This window comes from Heloderma suspectum, chromosome 3 (assembly GCF_057233095.1).
Source record: "Heloderma suspectum isolate Gila_16-S chromosome 3, 16-S_ref, whole genome shotgun sequence".
In the NCBI taxonomy this organism is placed as follows: domain Eukaryota; kingdom Metazoa; phylum Chordata; class Lepidosauria; order Squamata; family Helodermatidae; genus Heloderma; species Heloderma suspectum.
The window spans coordinates 179538740-179557103 of NC_139460.1; the positions used below are offsets into that span (position 1 = coordinate 179538740).

The 18364-nt window shown below is 45.7% G+C and overlaps 1 protein-coding gene across 1 annotated transcript in view; it reads right to left on the reverse strand.

The window, feature by feature from the left end:
• The window catches only part of FRMPD2 (FERM and PDZ domain containing 2), a 240287-nt gene that overhangs the window by 159213 nt on the left and 62710 nt on the right, over window positions 1–18364 (reverse strand). Inside the window, exons 10-15 of the mRNA XM_084845567.1 lie at window positions 16081–16231; window positions 15842–15980; window positions 10470–10622; window positions 2949–3134; window positions 584–743; window positions 198–398 (exon numbers count right to left, since the gene is read on the reverse strand). Coding sequence (XP_084701693.1) covers window positions 198–398; window positions 584–743; window positions 2949–3134; window positions 10470–10622; window positions 15842–15980; window positions 16081–16231 — 990 coding nt within the window. The remainder of the gene's footprint in view (window positions 1–197; window positions 399–583; window positions 744–2948; window positions 3135–10469; window positions 10623–15841; window positions 15981–16080; window positions 16232–18364) is intronic.

Sequence of the window (18364 nt, forward strand, 5' to 3'; positions counted from 1 at the left end):
TTCTGCTCCTTTGGGGTCTCTCCTCAATGACAATTCCATTATGTAATTCGCCAAAGCTGCAGCTAATTGCTACATTGACTTCAAAAGGATTAATTAGCATACATTCTACACTTCTGGACAAGCTCCAGAAAGTGGACAATGTAATCTCACACATTCTGGTGAATCAATGTCTATTTTTAAACCATACCTTCCCAGGTTGCTTTTTTCTCCATTTTCATGGATGGTTTCCATGCTAAGGTTATCACATGACTTGCTTCTAATCCCAGCAGACATGTTTTCCAGATTGGTCCCATATAGCACATTTTCTGAGCGGGAGAGTCTCGGAATAAGGGTGAGGTCATCCCGCTGAGATGTATATGCAGAATTTGATCTGACTATTTCCATACATCTACTGTTGTCTGCAAGAAATAAGATGATATATCAATTCTAAGGCACATGGGTACAAAATCCTACCATTCAGCTGTCCCCAATTTAAACACCAGATGTGATGCAATACCCAGATACATGAAGGGATTGAATACATTATTACTGAGTCCCTAGTTAACACCCTAGCAATTGGACAATCCCCATCATCTTAACTCACCTGAGGGAGCCTGGTGGAGAAGCATCTGGGAATTCATTTGGGCACTGAATCCATGTTGAGCAGAGCAGAGACCCAGCAAATATTTACACTTTTTCACAGTGTCTGCAAGGAATGTATACTTTTTGCCACTGAAACTGCTCTCAATCATAAACCTCTTTCTCTAATCAAAACAAAGATGCACGTATCACTTACTGTTCAAAGTACAGAGAGACACAGACTTAAAATAGCCTCTTAAGTTGGAGTATGGGAGTGAGCATTCATAGTCCTGTTCCCCTAGAATTATTAGATGAGGTTTGGCCTGCCCTGTGCTGGGGTACTGGCCTCTTATGAGGTAAACATCACTGTTCCAGCTCATTCAAAGACTGCTCCGCTCAGTGCTGACTAGGGCCCCATCTACATGGGGCTTTTACTCCAGTTCTACTCCACCCCCAAGTCGATCGTGGCAGATGACATATGCTGCTCCCCGTAGCTAGCCTGGAGTTTCTTGCCCTAAATCCTTTTTTTTTTCAAACTCATTTTGTGATGCATTTTCCTGTCACAGTGGCTTCAGCACAGTGTGGGAACCCATGTGACCTCAGCTGGCTTTGGCGTGGGCTGGTGGAAGCGGCGCTGATTGGCGGAAGGGAAAGTCTCATGGGGCGGGGGGAGAGCAGAGAGGTAAACACATCTACCTGGAAGTAACTAATTGCCTTCAGTTCCATGTTGCTGCCTCTCACTTTAAGTAGTCAAGCTTGAGAGTGGAGATGGGAGTCAGCACTGCTGTTTTGAAGCTGTGCAGCTATGAAAGGGTGGATGCCAGGGTGGATGATTTTTAGAAACATGTACTCAGAAGCACTTCATTGAGCCTGTGTTTGGGGTGGGGGGAGCCTGTTGATTGGGCAGTGAATATACATCAAAGACTACATGCTAGTCGCTCTCCCTCCTCCCCAGCTCTGCGCTCTGCGCTCTCAGCACCTGCTCAGTCTCCAGAGCTGTCTGTTTGCCGGCCAGCCTCAGAAACATGTGCATATACATATGTGGGGTATGTGGGGTTTGTCATGAATGTCTGCTCATAAGCAAGTCCTGAACTGCACTTCGTTGAACACGCGAGGGAGGGGGAGCAAGCCTCCATTCATTGGCTGCCCCGCACCTACACAGTTGCTGACGTTCATTTCTACTTGCAGCAGGACTCACCCACCCCACCCCAACTAATGCAGCTTCAGTTCCCGTATACACTTCAAAAGCAGAGGAATACAGCACTGCGTGTACCATGGAAAGAACTAGTTTGATTCTGTGAAAATGTGGATTTTGCCCAAATCACTTCACAAAGCATTTCCATTTAGATGGCCCCTAGGGGAATCAAAACTGGGGGTGGAAGGGAAGCATGAACAGTGCTGAATTAATAGCTACATGTTCAGGAGTTGTTTCTGTCTGTGGTGCTTGCTTGGCTCTTGACCAATGACAAAAGCAACAGAATGGCCTTGTTTTTTCCATTTTTCCATCTGTGCCAAAACAAGTACATGCCCCTCATTGGCCATGTGATCTTGGCTCTGGAGGAGCTCCAGCCCACCACGTGTTATTTATCCAGAATATTATATATTCCCATCAGCTCACTACAGCCACTTCATGGATTGCTACATTTCTGAACGAATGGAAATGTCTGAGAAGTGTCCAAAGGCAGCCCCACACAGACCACATTCAGGTATGAGGGTTACCAAAGCAGATATAATGGAGACAAGGTTCCCCTTGAAATGGCAAAAACTCTGCCCACCATGGCACTTGTTGACCTGCTACCAGCTTTGATAGGAACCCCACCAGGATCTCGTGCTGCTATCATTTTATGCCACTTTAAAAAAAAAAAAAAAAACAAGCAGATTCCCCTTCCATTCCTACTAGTGTAGGACCATTGGAGTGGGAGACCCTTAACTCTTCTTGCCTTCTTTTAATGTGGTCCTCTTGGGAAGCACTAGAGCTATTCACTAACCCTGTTCATGATGGCCATATTGCCTCTGGTATCACAGGCAGTATGACTCTGAATATCAGTTCCTGGGGGACTATGATGAGGAGGGTGCTGTTTCCCTCATATCCTCCTTGTGCGTTTCCCACAGGTACCTGGTTAGCTACTGTGGGAACAAGATGTGGACTAGATAGGCCTTGGGTCTGATCCAGCAGGGCTCTTGTTATTTCCTTATGTTATCTTGGAAACAGGACTTCAAATGGGGAAGTACTCCACACAGAGTAGGGGTTATACAGCTGGACTGGCCCTGCCTCACAGGAGTGCAGCAACATGATCCAGACTGTCTTACTACCCTGAAGGAGAATGATGGGTCACTGTTAGGACAATCACTGATGAGATTAAGCTGGAGAGTGCTCTGCACATACTCACATGAGCTGAAATCCTCTCCATTTCCCGCCACTGAAATTGTAAGCTGGAAATCCTGATGTGGTCCTTCACTTCATACACTATGATCCCTTTGGCACATATTCCCAACATCAAGTCTCCTCCTACTGTTTTCTTCTCTTGAAACACATGATAGAACAATACTCCATATTCAGAGAGCTGCTGGGTTACCTTTGTGCATCAAAAGAAGCCGGAAAAGAAGCATACTTAATTGGTGTGTAGGTTTGATCCATAAATACTGATGCAGAGGATAGGAAGTAGGAACTGTCTCACCATAATGCCCCCAATCTACTGTTCTCCCATCACAAATTCTAATCCCCCCCTCTATATATTTATTCTTCACTCTTGATTTTACTTGACTAACTCCACCACCTCTCCAAATACCACTTTCTCTGAGGGTAAGCTGCACATTATGTGAAATGTATTATAGCACTTAACCATAAATGTAATTTTAAACAACAGTTGCTACCAATGGCGACCCAGATACAGTTCAGCACTGCAGTGTGTGAGGAGAAGGGCAACCCTTCCTTCCCCTGCTTCTATCCTGACAAAAACTGCTTCTTGAGGCTGCAATTTGCCTCAAGTCAAGAGGGACAAATGGGTGTCCCGCTGCACCCAATTGGAGCTTCTCTCCAAAGGCAAATGGCAGCTATTTTTATCTGGACCATGGTAGGGAGAGAAGGCTTAAACTTTCCTCCCTGTGCACCACGGTCCTAATCCAGATTTGGCGGCAGGGGGGAGGGCTGTGCAGCAGCAATTGTTCATTAAAACTACATGTGTTATATGCTATAACACAATATGTAGTTTGGCCCTAAGATTTCAGTTATCACACAGCAAGGATGATTCAGGCATGATGTGCTCAGATCGCATTGAATATTACATCAAATAAGGGGTAAGCCAGTCTGAGGGAGAAATAACCTTGTCAGTGTTAAATATACTTGCAGGAACATGAAACCTTGATCCTTCTTTCCACATATAAGTTATTCTATAACTGAAACAAGAAACAAGTTCAAATATAATATGATTAAACCTCAGGGTCGTTCCAATAGTATAGGCTAGATCCACAGGTAAGGGCATTTATTTTGTTTTATTTTATTTTTATTCTGCAGAAAATCCCTGGCCCATCAAGTCCCTGTGATGCATTAAACATCCCATACTCAGATGACAACTTGTTCCTTCTCTGTCTTTATCTATCATTTTTTCCCTCTTGACTGAAATTCTACCAACCATGAAAATGTCTTTGTTGGAAAGGTAATGCATGATGTGGTATCTTCAAAATTAGCTGTCAGCCCATCTAGAACATATGAACATAAGAAGAGCCATCCTGGATCAAACCAAGAGTCCATGTAGTCCAGCATTCTGTTCACACAGTGGCCAACCAGCTGTGGACCAGGAAATCACAAGCAGGACATGAGTGCAATGAGTGCAACTGGTGTAGATAGGTAAACTGCCTCTGATACTGGAGGTAGCATATAGCCCTCAGAACTAGTAGCCATTGATAGTCTTCTCCTCCAGGAATTTGTCTAACCCATTTTTAAAGCCATCCAAGTTGGTGGCCGTCACTATGTCCTGTGGTTGCGAATTCCATAGTTTAACTATGGCTGTGCGAAGAAGTACTTCCCTTTAATATTTATTTATTAATTATTTATTACATTTATATCCTGCCTTTTTTCCTCTTTCAGGAACCCAAGGTGGCGTACATAATCCTCCTACTCTCCATTTTAGCCTCACAACAACAACCCTGTGAGGTAGGTTGGGCTGAGAGTCTGTGACTGACCCAAAGTCACCCAGTGAGCTTCCATGGCTGAGTGGGGACTAGAACCCGGATTTATCTGTCTGGAATCTCCCACCAATCAGGTTCATGCGATGATCCCGGGTTCTAGTATTGTGAGAAGGGAGAAAAATGTCTTCCTGCTCACCGTGCATAATTTAGTACACCTCTATCACGTCTCCCCTTACCCTCCTTTTTTCCAGGATAAACAATCCCAGCTGTTGTAATCTTCCCTCATAGGGGAAATGCTCCAGCCCCTTGATCATTTTAGGGTGCAATCCTATGGGCATAGGCGGCTGCCTATCCAATGCAGGGCAGGAGAAGCATGGAGAGGATTGTTCACTCCGCACTTCTCCTGCCCTTCATTTGTGGCTAGACAGCCAATTTTGGCTGTCTACCCACGGGAAGGCGGAGTGCGGGAGGAGACTGCTGGACAACACATAGGATTTGTTGTACTGGCATTTCCGCCTTCCCTGCCCTGGAATGCCTCCGGAACGCCCCGTTTTGGCAGCTCCGCATTCTTCTTTGGAGTGCGGGGCTGTTCTGCACTGCCTGCAAGGCAGCGTGGAAAGGGGGGAAGGTCAGTTCTCCAGGAACTGTCTTCAGAGCACAGGCTCCAAGGCTGGTTCCCGGAAAAGCAGATATCCTATGGCCGTCCAGCCACTGACTAGCGGCCATAGGATTGCTCCCTCAGTTGCCCTTTTAGAATCATAGAATAGTAGGTGTGATGACCAGGACTGTACACAGTATTCCAAGTATGCTTGTACCATAGATTTGTATAAGGGCAGTATGATATTTACAGTTTTATTCTCGATTTCTTTCCTAATTATGCTGAAAATGGAATTTGCCTTTTTCACAGCAGCTGCACACTGAGTTGACATTTTCATCAAGCTGTCCACCACAATCCCAAGATCTTTTTCTTGGTCAGTCACTGCTAGCTCAGATCCCATCAGTTTATACTTGAAGTTGGAATTTTTTGCCCCAACGTGCATCACTTTACACTTTCTTACACTGAACCACATTTGCCATTTTTATGCCCACTCTCCCAGTTTGGAGAGATCCTTTTGGAGCTCCTCACAATCCCTTTTTGTTTTAATCACCCTAAATGTTGTGTGTCATCAGCAAATGTGGCCACTTCACTGCTCACTCCTAATTCCAGATCATTGATGAATAAGATGGTCACAATACAGATCCCTGTGAGACTCCACTATTTACATCCCTACATTGTGAGAATTGACCATTTATTCCTACTCTCTGCTTTCTGTTCTTTAACTAATTACTAATTCAATAAGAGGATCTCTCCTCTTATTCTACAGCTGCTAAATTTGCTCAGGAGTCTTTGGTGAGGAACTTTGCCAAAAGCCTTTTGGAAGTCCAAGTAAATAGTGTCTACCAGATCACCTGTCCACAGCATAATGGTAAAAGTGACATAATCAAGCAGGTGCTGAAATGAAGCAAAAATCTAAATATTAACATTGGGGTGTCTCCTCCAGTGATTTACTCTGAGCCGGCTGTGTGTGGAAGTCGTTAGGGATACATGATGTCATGGCCATCCAGCAGCCACTAGGGATGTACGAATCCCTTACCTTGCTTCGCTGAGGGGCATCTGCGGTGGGGGGGAGGTGCTCCGTCCCTCCCCCTGGAATCCTGCCCGGCCAGCTCCGCTCCACGGCCAAGCCGCAGAGCTGCCGGCTGGCTCCAGCTGCCCGCAGCCGGACATCCAGCCGCTGGACAGCCCTGCAGGGGCACAAATGGCGGCTGTCATAGCGGCCGCCATTTGCATCCCTGTATTGAGCTGTGATAGGCTACGTAAATATTTACGGAGCCTATCATGGCAGGGGGGGGAAAAACCCAGCGTACGCAAATGGCGGTAGCCGCCGCCATTTGCGTACGCTGGGGTTTTCCCCCCTGCTGTGATAGGCTACGTAAATATTTACGTAGCCTATCACGGCTCAATACAAGGACGCAAATGGCGGCGGCTATGACACCTTACGTCATAAATACTTACGTAAATACTCATAAATACTTACGTAGCCGATCAAAGCAGGGGGAGAAAAAACCCAGCGTACACAAATGGCGGTAGCCGCCGCCATTTGCGTATGCTGGGGTTTCCCCCGCTGCCGCCGTGATAGGCTATGTAAATACTTACGTAGCCTATCACAGCCTCTGCAGGGAGGCAAATGGCATCCCTGCGTTAGCCGTGATAGGCTACGTAAGTATTTACGTAGCCTATCACGGCTTGAATTGGAGGAAGCAAATGGCGGCCACAGGACGGCTGCCATTCGCAAAGCAGCGCGGATGGGAGCAGGTAAGTGCTCCGTTTTGCGCGCCTTTCGTGGGGTCGGGGGGCGGGGGCTTCGTTCCGTGACGGATTTCGGGGGGCTGAATGCACTGGCATTCGGCCTCGCCGAGATCCGTCGCGGAATTCTCTGACATCCCTAGCAGCCACCCTGCAGCTTCTCAGGGAAAAAACAGATTTCCTGAGACTGCTTTAGGTCCAATTCTTTTTAAGTCAGGTTCTCCCCGGTATAGTTGCTGTGTGCCCCAACCCATGCATTTAGCTCGGGTGTGCTAGCCCTGCCCAGGAGTGTGCCTTTCACCGTGACCCCAGTCAAGGGGTGTTTCCTGTGTGTTTCCCATCCCTACACAAACCCATTAGTGTCTCCTCAGAAGTAACTCCCATTGTGCTCAATGAGGCTTGTCACCTAAGCGTGCACATCGGAAGTAATTAATTTGCCCCTCCGTTACAGCCATCAAGCGCACCAATGGGCTAGAAAGGGGTTACAAGCCTTCTCCGCTAAATGTGCAAATTGGAAGTAATTAATTCGCACCTTCGTTATGGAGAAAGGGGAGGAAGCCTCTCTTATTGGTTGAGCAGCCCCTGCTACTCAGATGATGTTCACTCCAAACCCCCCAACCCGGAAGTATGTGATGTGATGCAAGTTGGAATGGTGCACTGCACACCCTCATGGACCAAAAGAGGCTCCTAGAAAAATGTGGGTAAGCCATTCCTGCCTTCTCCTTATGTTGTCATGGAGACGAGGCCCAGGCATAGCAGTGATGGGAAAACTTGTTTTTTTCTGTTGAGGGCTGCATTCCCCTGGGGGTAAACTGTCAGGGGTTGCATGTCAGCAGTGGGTGGAGCCACCCTTTTCTCTCTCTCTCTTTCTGCTACCCCTTTTCCGTCTCTTCTGCTTCCATCCACCTCAGCTTTTCTTCCCATTTCCTCCCTCCCTTATCTATTTCTGGGGTCTCCCACCAGCATGGTCTTAACAGTGATGTTAAAGTTGTGAACAGTTGTGCAAGTCTGTGCAGGCCTCTGCTGAATATAAGAATGTTTGCCAAAATAATAGTTAACATTTACTCTGCCTAATCTGATGTGTAACTAGGGATGTACGAAAGTCACTTACCTTTGCGGAGCTTGGATTCGTGGTGGGGGGGAGGCGCTCCGTCCCTCCCCCTGGAATCCTCCCTGGGCCGGCTCCGCTCTGCGGCAGCTCCGCAGAGCCGCCAGCCAGGGCCATCCGCAGCTGGAGTTCCGGCCGCGGATGGGCTGCTGCAGAAGCAAATGGCGGCCACTGTAGCGGATGCCATTTGCGTCCTGCGAAGCTGCCGTGATAGGCTACGTAAGTATTTACGCAGGCTATTACGGCGAAAAACAAGGGGAACACAAATAGCGTAGTGGGCGCTATTTGCGTTCCCGTTTTTTTGCCGTTGAGCCTTGTGTGGCGCAGAGTGGGAGGGGGCAGTATTGCAACCAAAACTCTCCCCATGACCTGAGTTCGATCCCAGCGGAAGCTGGGTCTCGGGTAGCCGGCTCAGGTCGACTCAGCCTTCCAACCTTCCGAGGTCAGTAAAATGAGTACCCAGCTTGCTGGGGGAAAGGTCGTCACGACTAGGGAAGGCAATGGCAAACCACCCCACTACAGTCTCCCAGGAAAATGCCAGCGAAAGCGGCGTCCCTCTAGGGTCAGTAATGACCGGGTGCTTGCACAGGAGGAACCTTTCCTTTTTTCCCCCTTTTTTGCCATAATAGCCTACGTAAATATTTACATACCCTATCACGGCAAGACAAAAAAAACAACAACAGCGTACGCAAATGGCGGCGGCTACAGCGGCCGCCATTGGCGTTCCCTATTTTTAGCCGTTTTAGCCTACGTAAATATTTACGTAGGCTATTACAGTGAAAAACAAGGGGTATGCAAATAGCGTAGTGGGCGCCATTTATGTCCCCCCCCCCCCGTTTTAGCCTACATAAATATTTACGTAGGCTATTACGGCAAAAAAAACCGGAACGCAAATAGCGCCCACTACGCTATTTGTGTTTCCCTTGTTTTTTGCCGTAATAGCCTACGTAAATATTTACGTAGGCTAAAATGGCTAAAAATAGGGAACGCAAATGGCGGCCACTGTAGCCGCCGCCATTTGCGTATGCTGTTTTTTTGAGGGGTTACCATGATAGGCTACGTAAATACTTGCGTAGCCTATCACGGCCTCTGAAGGGACGCAAAAGATGTCCCTGCATTAGCCGTGATAGGCTACGTAAGTATTTACGTAGCCTATCACAGCTATGATGAAGCGAATGGCAGCCACAGGGCGGCCGCCATTTGCAAGTCAGCGCAGATGGCAGCAGGTGAGTGCTCCGTTTCGTGCGCCTTTCATGGGTTGGGGGGGCGGGGGCTTCGTTCCGCCACGGATTTTGGGGGGCCGAATGCACTGGCATTCAGCCTCACCGAGATCCGTGGCGGAATTCTCTGACATCCTTATGTGTAGCATGAGAATTTACAGAGTGTGCTGACAGAGAAGGCACGGTGCAGCCACTATTCCTTCTCTCACATTGCTGGAATGTTGTGAGCAGCATGCTTGAGTTGGGCTGTGTTTCTTGCCTTCCTTTTGCTCGCAGGAATCAAGCAGGGCTGTTTGCTTTTACAAGCACCCTTACTCGATTTCACATGAGGTCCTACTGAGATTGCACTCTAAAGAGCCAAACTAGGTGTGTCAGAATTCATGCATACAGTGAGAGATAAAGAGGTCTGATTTTTAAAACCATATTAAACTCTCTCTCTCTGCAAATGCTCCATCATTTGAAGCCGTTTTCTCGCTAGCCTGGGCCACTTCTGACAGTGAGAGTTTGGGGAACTAAGACAGAAGAGGGGGCGGGTTCAGCTTCCTTACAACGGTTTTGTAAAATTTACCAAGTGGGAAAAGAAGCATCTTGCATACAACCCAAGTCTTGTAAAACCTAGAGCATCCCCACCCCTACACACTTCCAATTTTAGATGTGAATAGGGCGGATACGTGAAGAACAAACGTGGCTTCCCCAACTACGTCTAGTTTGGCCATAAATATGGTCATGTATTTTTAATAGTTCAAATGCAACTGTCCAAATTTGCCTTCAAGGAAAAGCATTCCAAATAAGGCAATTATGTCTTTAAAAGTTAAGAAGCAAAAGTCTATGCTTATCTTCTTTAACCAGACATGAGTCAACCTTAGTCTCCTTTAGTGGTCATTTTTTTAAAACCTGGGGAAAACACCACAATTCAGTGCCATAGTTCTCAATGGCACGGCTTTTAAGGCATACTCTATACCCCACTTCATTACTGACTTGGTATATTAGTGAAGTGTTTTTACCTTGTGGGATATAAATGTATACTTTGGCTATTTTAAAGCTAAATCTAAGAATTCTAAAGATGATCTCCATGTCAATGAAGACACACATGGACATTCTAGCATACCTTTAAAAACTCAAGTTCAGCTTCTTCCTCAAAGAGGGAATGGGTCATACGGTGCAGCTTGGCAAGCTCATGCTGTATGAATTCTAGAGTCATTTTCTCTATTTGACTTGCAGGAATGTAATCTTCAACACGAAAATATGTCTTACCATGGACCTGTAAGTGGAGTGAGGGAGAGGAAAGAAGGGAAGAAGATAGGAGTGGTCTTGGATCTCTGAGATGGACTTGGAAAATATGAAGGAGCCCAAATGCCTTCTGCAAGCATAGCGAGTTCCTAACTGCACATTATACATACATTTTTGCAAAGAACACCTGATTGCCTCTTCTTCTAAGGAAAACCAGATGTGGGAGGGGCAATTTGAAGAAGAAGTAAGATAATTTCCCATTCATTGAGAGCAGGTAATTAATTCTGAGCACATGCCAAGAGCAGCTATTGACTTGTTGGTATAGTCTATTTCTGCTTCATTGACTACGCTAAAGCCTTTGATTGTGTGGATCACAACAAACTGTGGCAAATTCTTAAAGTGATGGGAGTACCAGACCACCTTACCTGTCTCCTGAGAAACCTGTACAAGGGTCAAGAAGCAACAGTAAGAACCAGACATGGAACAACCGAGTGGTTCAAAATTGGGAAAGGAGTACGACAAGGCTGCATATTGTTGCCCTGCTTATTTAACTTATATGCAGAGTACATCATGAGAAATGCTGGGTTGGATGAATCACAGGTTGGAATTAAGATTGCTGGGAGAATTATCAACAACCTCCGATATGCAGACGATACCACCCTAATGGCAGAAAGTGAAGAGGATCTCAAGAGCCTCTTGTTGAGGGTGAAAGAGGAGAGTGCAAAAGCTGGTTTGAAACTCAACATTAAAAAAACTAAGATCATGGCATCTGGCCCCATCATTTCCTGGCATATAGAAGGGGAAGAAATGGAAGCAGTGACAGATTTTACTTTCTTGGGCTCCAAGATCACCACAGATGGTGACTGTAGCCATGAAATTAAAAGACGCTTGCTCCTTGGGAGGAAAACTATGGCAAACCTAGACAGCATAGTAAGAAGCACAGACATCACCTTGGCGACAAAGGTCCATCTAATCAAAGCTATGGTTTTCCCAGTAGTAATGTATGGCTGTGAGAGCTGGACTATAAGGAAGGCTGAGCGCCGAAGAATTGATGCTTTCGAACTGTGGTGCTGGAGAAGACTCTTACAAGTCCCTTGGACTGCAAGGAGGTCAAATCAGTCAATCCTAAAGGAAATCAACCCTGAGTGCTCATTGGAAGGACAGATACTGAAGCTGAAGCTCCAGTATTTTGGCCACCTAATGTGAAGAGAAAACTCTCTGGAAAAGACCCTGATGCTGGGAAAGACTGAAGGCAAAAGGAGAAGGGGACGGCAGAGGATGAGATGGCTACATAGCATCACCGATGCAATGAATATGAACTTGAGCATGCTCCGGGAGAGAGCGCAGGACAGGAAGGCCTGGCGTGCTATGGTCCATGGGGTCACAAAGAGTTGGACACGACTGAACGACTGAACAACAACAACAACAATAGTCTGATGAAGGCTGATTGTGCAGGTGCAAAGTTCAAAATATGTCCCTTGCCCAGGGATTATCACAGGCAGAGGGAAGTATAGCATTGGAAGTTGGGCAGAGTAGCACAGGAGAATAGGGCAGAGATAGGCTGGGTGAGGGGATCAAGGCGGTGGTGAACGCCTCCCTTGAGGAGGGAGTGATACCAACAGCCCTCAAGGAGGCAGTGAAAAGACCGCTTTTTAAAAAGCCCTCCTTGGATCCCCAAGTTCTGAAGAACTTTCGCTGCTCACTTGGCCGCTCACTTGTGGGGTGCCACAGGGTTCCATCCTCTCCCCAATGCTATTTAACATCTATGTGAAGCCGCTGGGGGCTATCATCAGGAGATTTGGGGTACCATGTCATCAGTATGCGGATGACATGCAGCTCTACCTCTCGTTCAAATCTTCACCAAGGTTGGCCGTAGAATCCCTGTCCAAATGTCTGGAGACGGTGAGTGGCTGGATGGGGAGGAATAAGCTGAAGCTGAACCCTGACAAGAGGTTGGGGGATGTTGACCTGGTGTTGAATGGGGTATGGTCACCCTTGAAAGACCAGGTCCACAGCTTGGGGGTCATCTTAGACTCCCAGCTGTCCATGGAGGCTCAGGTGTCAGCTGTGAGCCGGACAGCACTGTACCTACTCCATCTGATACGGCGGCTGCACCCCTACCTTCCCGACCATCTGCTCCCATCAGTAGTACATGCCCTGGTCTCCTCTTGTTTAGACTACTGGAATGCACTCTACGTGGGGTTACCCTTGAAGATGGTTCGGAAGCTGCAGCTGATACAGAACACGGCGGCTCGCCTGATTAAAGGCAGCCACCAGCGAGATCACATTCACATCACTCCAGTGCTGAAGGAGCTGCACTGGCTACCACTTGTTTTCCAGGCCAAATTCAAGGTGTTGGTTTTGACCTTTAAAACCCTATATGGTTCCGGCCCAGCCTATCTCAAGGAGCGCCTCCAGCAACACCAGATAGGCCGCTCAACAAGATCAGCCTCAGATGGCCTTCTCTCTATCCCATCAGCCAGGACAGCTAGGCTGGTGAGGACGAGGGAGAGGGCCTTCTCTGTGATGGCTCCCACTCTGTGGAATTCCCTCCCTATGGAACTCCGCCATGCCCCCTCTTTAATGAGCTTCTGCCATGCATTAAAAACGTGGTTGTTCAGGCAGGCATTTGGGGTGGGCTAGGGTAATTTTAGAAATGTGATGTTTTTAATGTTGAATTTTATTGTATAAACTGTTTTTATTGTTGTACATCGCCCAGAGTGGCTGGGTGACCGGCCAGATGGGCGATTAATAAATTTAATAAATAAAAATAAATATCTCCAAGCTATTTCTTCTTCTGGCCTGCCCCCCAACCAGCGGAATCTGGGTTGTTCTGTCAGCCAGCTATCTCACCTGCTGGTGTTGTTGTGTGGCAGATCAAGCAAATGGTCCACATGTGCATGATCTTAGCCCTGCTGCTCGATTAGGAAATTCTATAATTAAATGACTCCAAGAGAATTCTGGGATTAAAAATGGAATCCCAAAGCCTAATATCACCCGGCATGGGTTTCTGACCCAAGAGTAATAAAAATGTCTTAGCTCTGAGGTTTGCCAGATGTACCAGGCAATTAGAAATAGATCCTTTTATGGCTTAGAAAGGAATCGAGATAAGGAGGTGTCAATGTTAGATTTAGGTTTATGACTTTCCATTAGTAAAGTCTCGTAAAGTCATTAGGTCAGATGGGCCATCGGATAAGTGACCGAGAGGCCTCACTGGAGACAGTAAATAGGTAAGAAAAACAAGCCCACAAGACAGGATGATATCTAGTGAATGAGATTGTGTCAAAAAACATACCTGTAGCATGTCAGGGAAAGTTAAGATGTTTGGATAAGTATGTTGGTATACACATTAATCTAGATAAGAAACTTCAAAATTCGATACTCTTATTTAGACATATGAAGATTTAGAGTAGGAAGGTTATCTTTGGAATTCTTGGATAGGAAACGTAAGCCGTAGTAAAAATAGTTTAGACATATTTTATAGCATCCAAAAAGTATATAAAGACTCAGAGTACACAACAGTGGAAGCTATCCTTTAGGATCAGCTTTCCCCAACATGTTGCCTGTAAAATCAACCTGGTAAGCATGACATTGATTATCATTGCTAACTAGCAAATGTACTTGACTCTGCTTAGAAGCCTTGTTTAAGAATGATGTTAGATGTTTTCATGTGTTTGAATTTATGCATACATAAGCTCTTGTATTTAGTACTGTTATGCTAATACTTTGGAGAAAAAGACAAAATCTTGTCTGAGAGAGTGTTTCTTAAGAACTAGAAGTCTGTATTATCTATATCTGAATGAAGTATTGAACTGGCTCTAGATGGTATCTGGTTGTAAGGGGAATCTGATTGTATGAACAGTAGACAGCTGATTGATACTCACGACGTACTGACAATATAATCTGAGAGAACCTGTGAACCAGGTCATGTGCCACAGTTGTTGAATGCCATGTCAGTCCATAACAATATCTCAATTATGTGGTCCATAAGGAGTCAGTCACCCTTGCGAGGAGACAATCAGCTCAGCTGCTGGATCACAGAGACAGGATAGGGCTTCTACTGGTGTACTGTCCATCCCACTGCCTAATAGCAGCCCAGAGCCAGGAGAGGTGGTCTCCAGTGTGATGTTGGAGTCTTTGGTACTGGGGGACTTTAGCATTTATGCTAGGGGTTGCTTGAAGGGAACAGCTTGGGACTTCATGACCACCATTACAACCATGAGGCTGTCTCAATATATCACTGGCCCAACACATTCTGTGGGTCATGCTTTGGATCTGGCCTTTGCTACCAGGCAGGGAGGGTATGGTCTGAAATTGAGGAAGGGGTTGATTTAACCCCATTGTAATGGTCAGACCACTTCTTGGTAAGGTTTGGACTTAATGTGACTGTCCCCCACTGCAGAGGTGAGGGACTGACTAATACGGTCTACCCCCTGATAGATTGCTGAATGCTCTAGGAGAGTTTCTGGATGACATGGCTGATGCTTCTGTCAAGTCCCTGGTCTCACTGTGGTATGGAGACATGGAGAGGGCTAACTGAAATGATCACTCTCACCCCCTCTTGAGTGGCAGAGCCCAGTCAGCCCCCTGGCACTTGGGGGAGCTAAGGGCAATGAACCAAGCAGGACAATGGCTTGAGTACAAGCAGCGTAAGTGCCAATCCTGGAAGGGTGTTGTTGAATACAGCAAGATTTTGCCCCACCCTGGTAATGAATATGGGCTTTTGTGGACACATTATCCATGTGGACCAGAACATGTCAGTTGTATATGAGTGGGGAGAAGTGTTATAGTGGGAGGTTGACGCTCCAACCAGTCTATGATGAGGTTGACCTCAGATCAGTTTGAGGTTTAAGGCAATTAAGAGGTTTTAGGTTTGGGTTCAGTTCCAGTTTATGGGGGTGGGGATCTCTCTATACTGGCTTTGGGGACTGGATTCAGGTTTCACTCAGCTCCCTGCTTATGTAGATAACTGATAAACAGATGAAAAGAAGATGTATCGATATTTTCAGTCCAAGAAGCACAAGAATGGAAGAACTAGGTTCTCGGAAAAGCAAACATTCTGCCAGACTTTCAAGCATGTGGGGACAGATTTTAAAGGTTAAGGGATACCAGCAACCAAACGTTAGGGCTTTCTACTATGAATATGAAGTCCAGCATTTTTCAGGGCTTAATGGTCATACTGAGAAATCTAGGTAGAGCTGGGTGGGAGAACTTTAATCATCTCAACAGAAGTCTAATACTGAACCATACCTCAGGAGCATAATCCCCCAGTTCTGCTTGCAAGGCTAAAGCTCCTAACTGCAGTGTAGTGTCATCACTGCAGTATAAGCGCTCCTCCAGGAAATCTTTTCGAAGCTGCAAATAAAACTGGTGTCTGGTTAGGCCATGCCTACAAAAGAAGAGAGAACCAGAAATTGGAAAGGAACTTCAGACTCCAATAGGGAAACAGCATATATTTGTCAGGCTGCCAGGACAACCACAAGACTTACCGTATAATATTAAAGTCATCAACAAAGAATTTTATCCTCAGAAAAACAGTGAAGTTGATAATAGATGTTTTCTTTTTGTGTTTGTCATTCCAGCCTTCTGGAGCTACTTTGTAAAGCTTGATGTCATCATCCAGAAAGAAAAATTCTTTACCTAAAGAAGAGAAGGTAGATTTTGTGATGAGTCCTTCTCCTTTATCTCCCATAACCACACATCCTCATCTAGCTGATCACCAGAGCAATCAAGATCAGACATTTTCTGGGAGCCTTGGCTCTGGCCTTGGCATGACAGATTTCAAACTACACTTCAGTGAACATGATCTGCAGGGTTCTTATCCTGAAGAAACTGGTGCCTTGCGGTGGTAACACCAAAGTGTATTCCTTGGGATAGAAAATGTCAGATCTCAGAAACTGTGGTAATAGTCAAGGAAAAAAACAACAGCTAAGCCCAAATGAAACGAAGGATCTGTTTTTCTTACTTCTGATCCTTTTAACATTTTTGCAATCACATTTTTTACCTTCTTTTAAGGAATGAACTGGGTTTTTTTTTAAATGAAAGCTATGATTCTGGGAATGCTAACCAAGGCTGATATATTGCTCAAGGTTCCTGAAGTCTTAACACTGCACACCACCATGCCAAGAGAATTGTGGATTAGAAGAAGGTAAAACATTCCACCTCACCCCCTTTCCCCGCACAGCTACTACCACATCACACACCCCTTTCCCGATCCCCCTTACCTTTACCACTGCCATGTCAACTCTACAGAGAGCTGCATGGCTGGAGAAAGTGGCCTCCCAGGTCTCATGGGAGCTCACCTAGATATCACCAGACCCAGCTAACTCCCTGCGAGCTCTCACAAGACCCAGCCAAGCTCTTGAAAGAGCTGCACAGCTGCTTCTTCCAACCATGGGGCTCTTGAAGGGTAAATAGTGGGTGGGCAGTCCCACCAACTGCTCTCCTGCTGCAAAAATGCCACAGTGGGAGAGTGGTTGTTGAGGCCCTCTAGAGCACCCGCTTTGCCCTCCTGGTTGGGTGGGGGCAGGAGCAGGAGCAGGAGAGCAGTGCAATTCACCGCTCCTCCAGCTCCGCTGCCTCATGCAGGCACCTCACACTGCTTCATGGGTGGGCTGGCCCTGTTTTTGAGAACTATTCTTTCATGTGTACATGATTGGTTGACCACTTTTTTTGCAACATTTCAGTATTCGTTAGTTTTAGTATTTTTGCTCACATACAATAGCAGTTTAAAATCTAGTTTAGCAACTATGGAATCTATAGCCTTATATCTCCTTTGGTTTTAATGGTATGATAAAAAAAGTGTATGGAATAGTAAGTCTATTGATAGTTACTTTAAGCTATGAAAACAAAACCAGCCAAACAAAAAACTAGAAGGAAGCAATTTGCAGATATGAGTATCTACTATGGTTTGGATCCATGGACCCAGCAGAGGTTGCCACCAACAGAAGTGGGGGAAGGTACTTTTCACCAGTCCCCCCTCCCCTGCACCCATGCCATCTCCAATGCTATTCTGGAAGGTTCCACAACACTCAAGAGCATATTTTCAGGGGAAACAGAGAGGTATGATTTTGTAGCACCCAATTACATGAACAGAACTCTGCTCACAGAACTTTGGATCAAACCCTGTATCTTTATATCTTTATATCTTAAGGTTAATTAAAAATGGTTTCTACAAAAATTGTTTCATGACTGTAGCTCACCATACTTCAATTGAGATAGTTAGCTGGGATGAGTAAAAACCAAGGTAGGTTTTTTTTAAACAGAAACATAATAAGAACATATTGCTGGGTACAGAGGCAGAAGATAAAGTGGAAAATGAAAAGACCTTTTTAATAGCAATGGTACTGACAAGATAGAAGTGGTTTAGAATGCGTTCAAAGCTTTTATAAAAGGTGTATTTTTAAAGATTGTATCAGGACAGAAGAAATCTCACAAACAGGAGTGATAGAAATTAATGGATGTTGAACAAGAAGAGAACCAACTTAAGGATGATAGTCTTAAGTGAAACCCATTCATTCCAGTCAAAATTATTAGACAGCCATAAGGTTGCTAAATATATTAACTATGCAGAGCAGAAAGTTTTTAACTTTCATGATAATGCTTGCTGGATACTTACTAGATCGTTGGCAAAAGAAACCACCTATGTTTCTATCCATCCTATTTTGAGGGCAGATGGTAGCTAGACATTATCTCCTTTGGACAAGGTAGTAGAATTTTTGAACTTTTATCAAACATTGAATAGCTCTTCATGCCATAATAATAAAAGTTGCT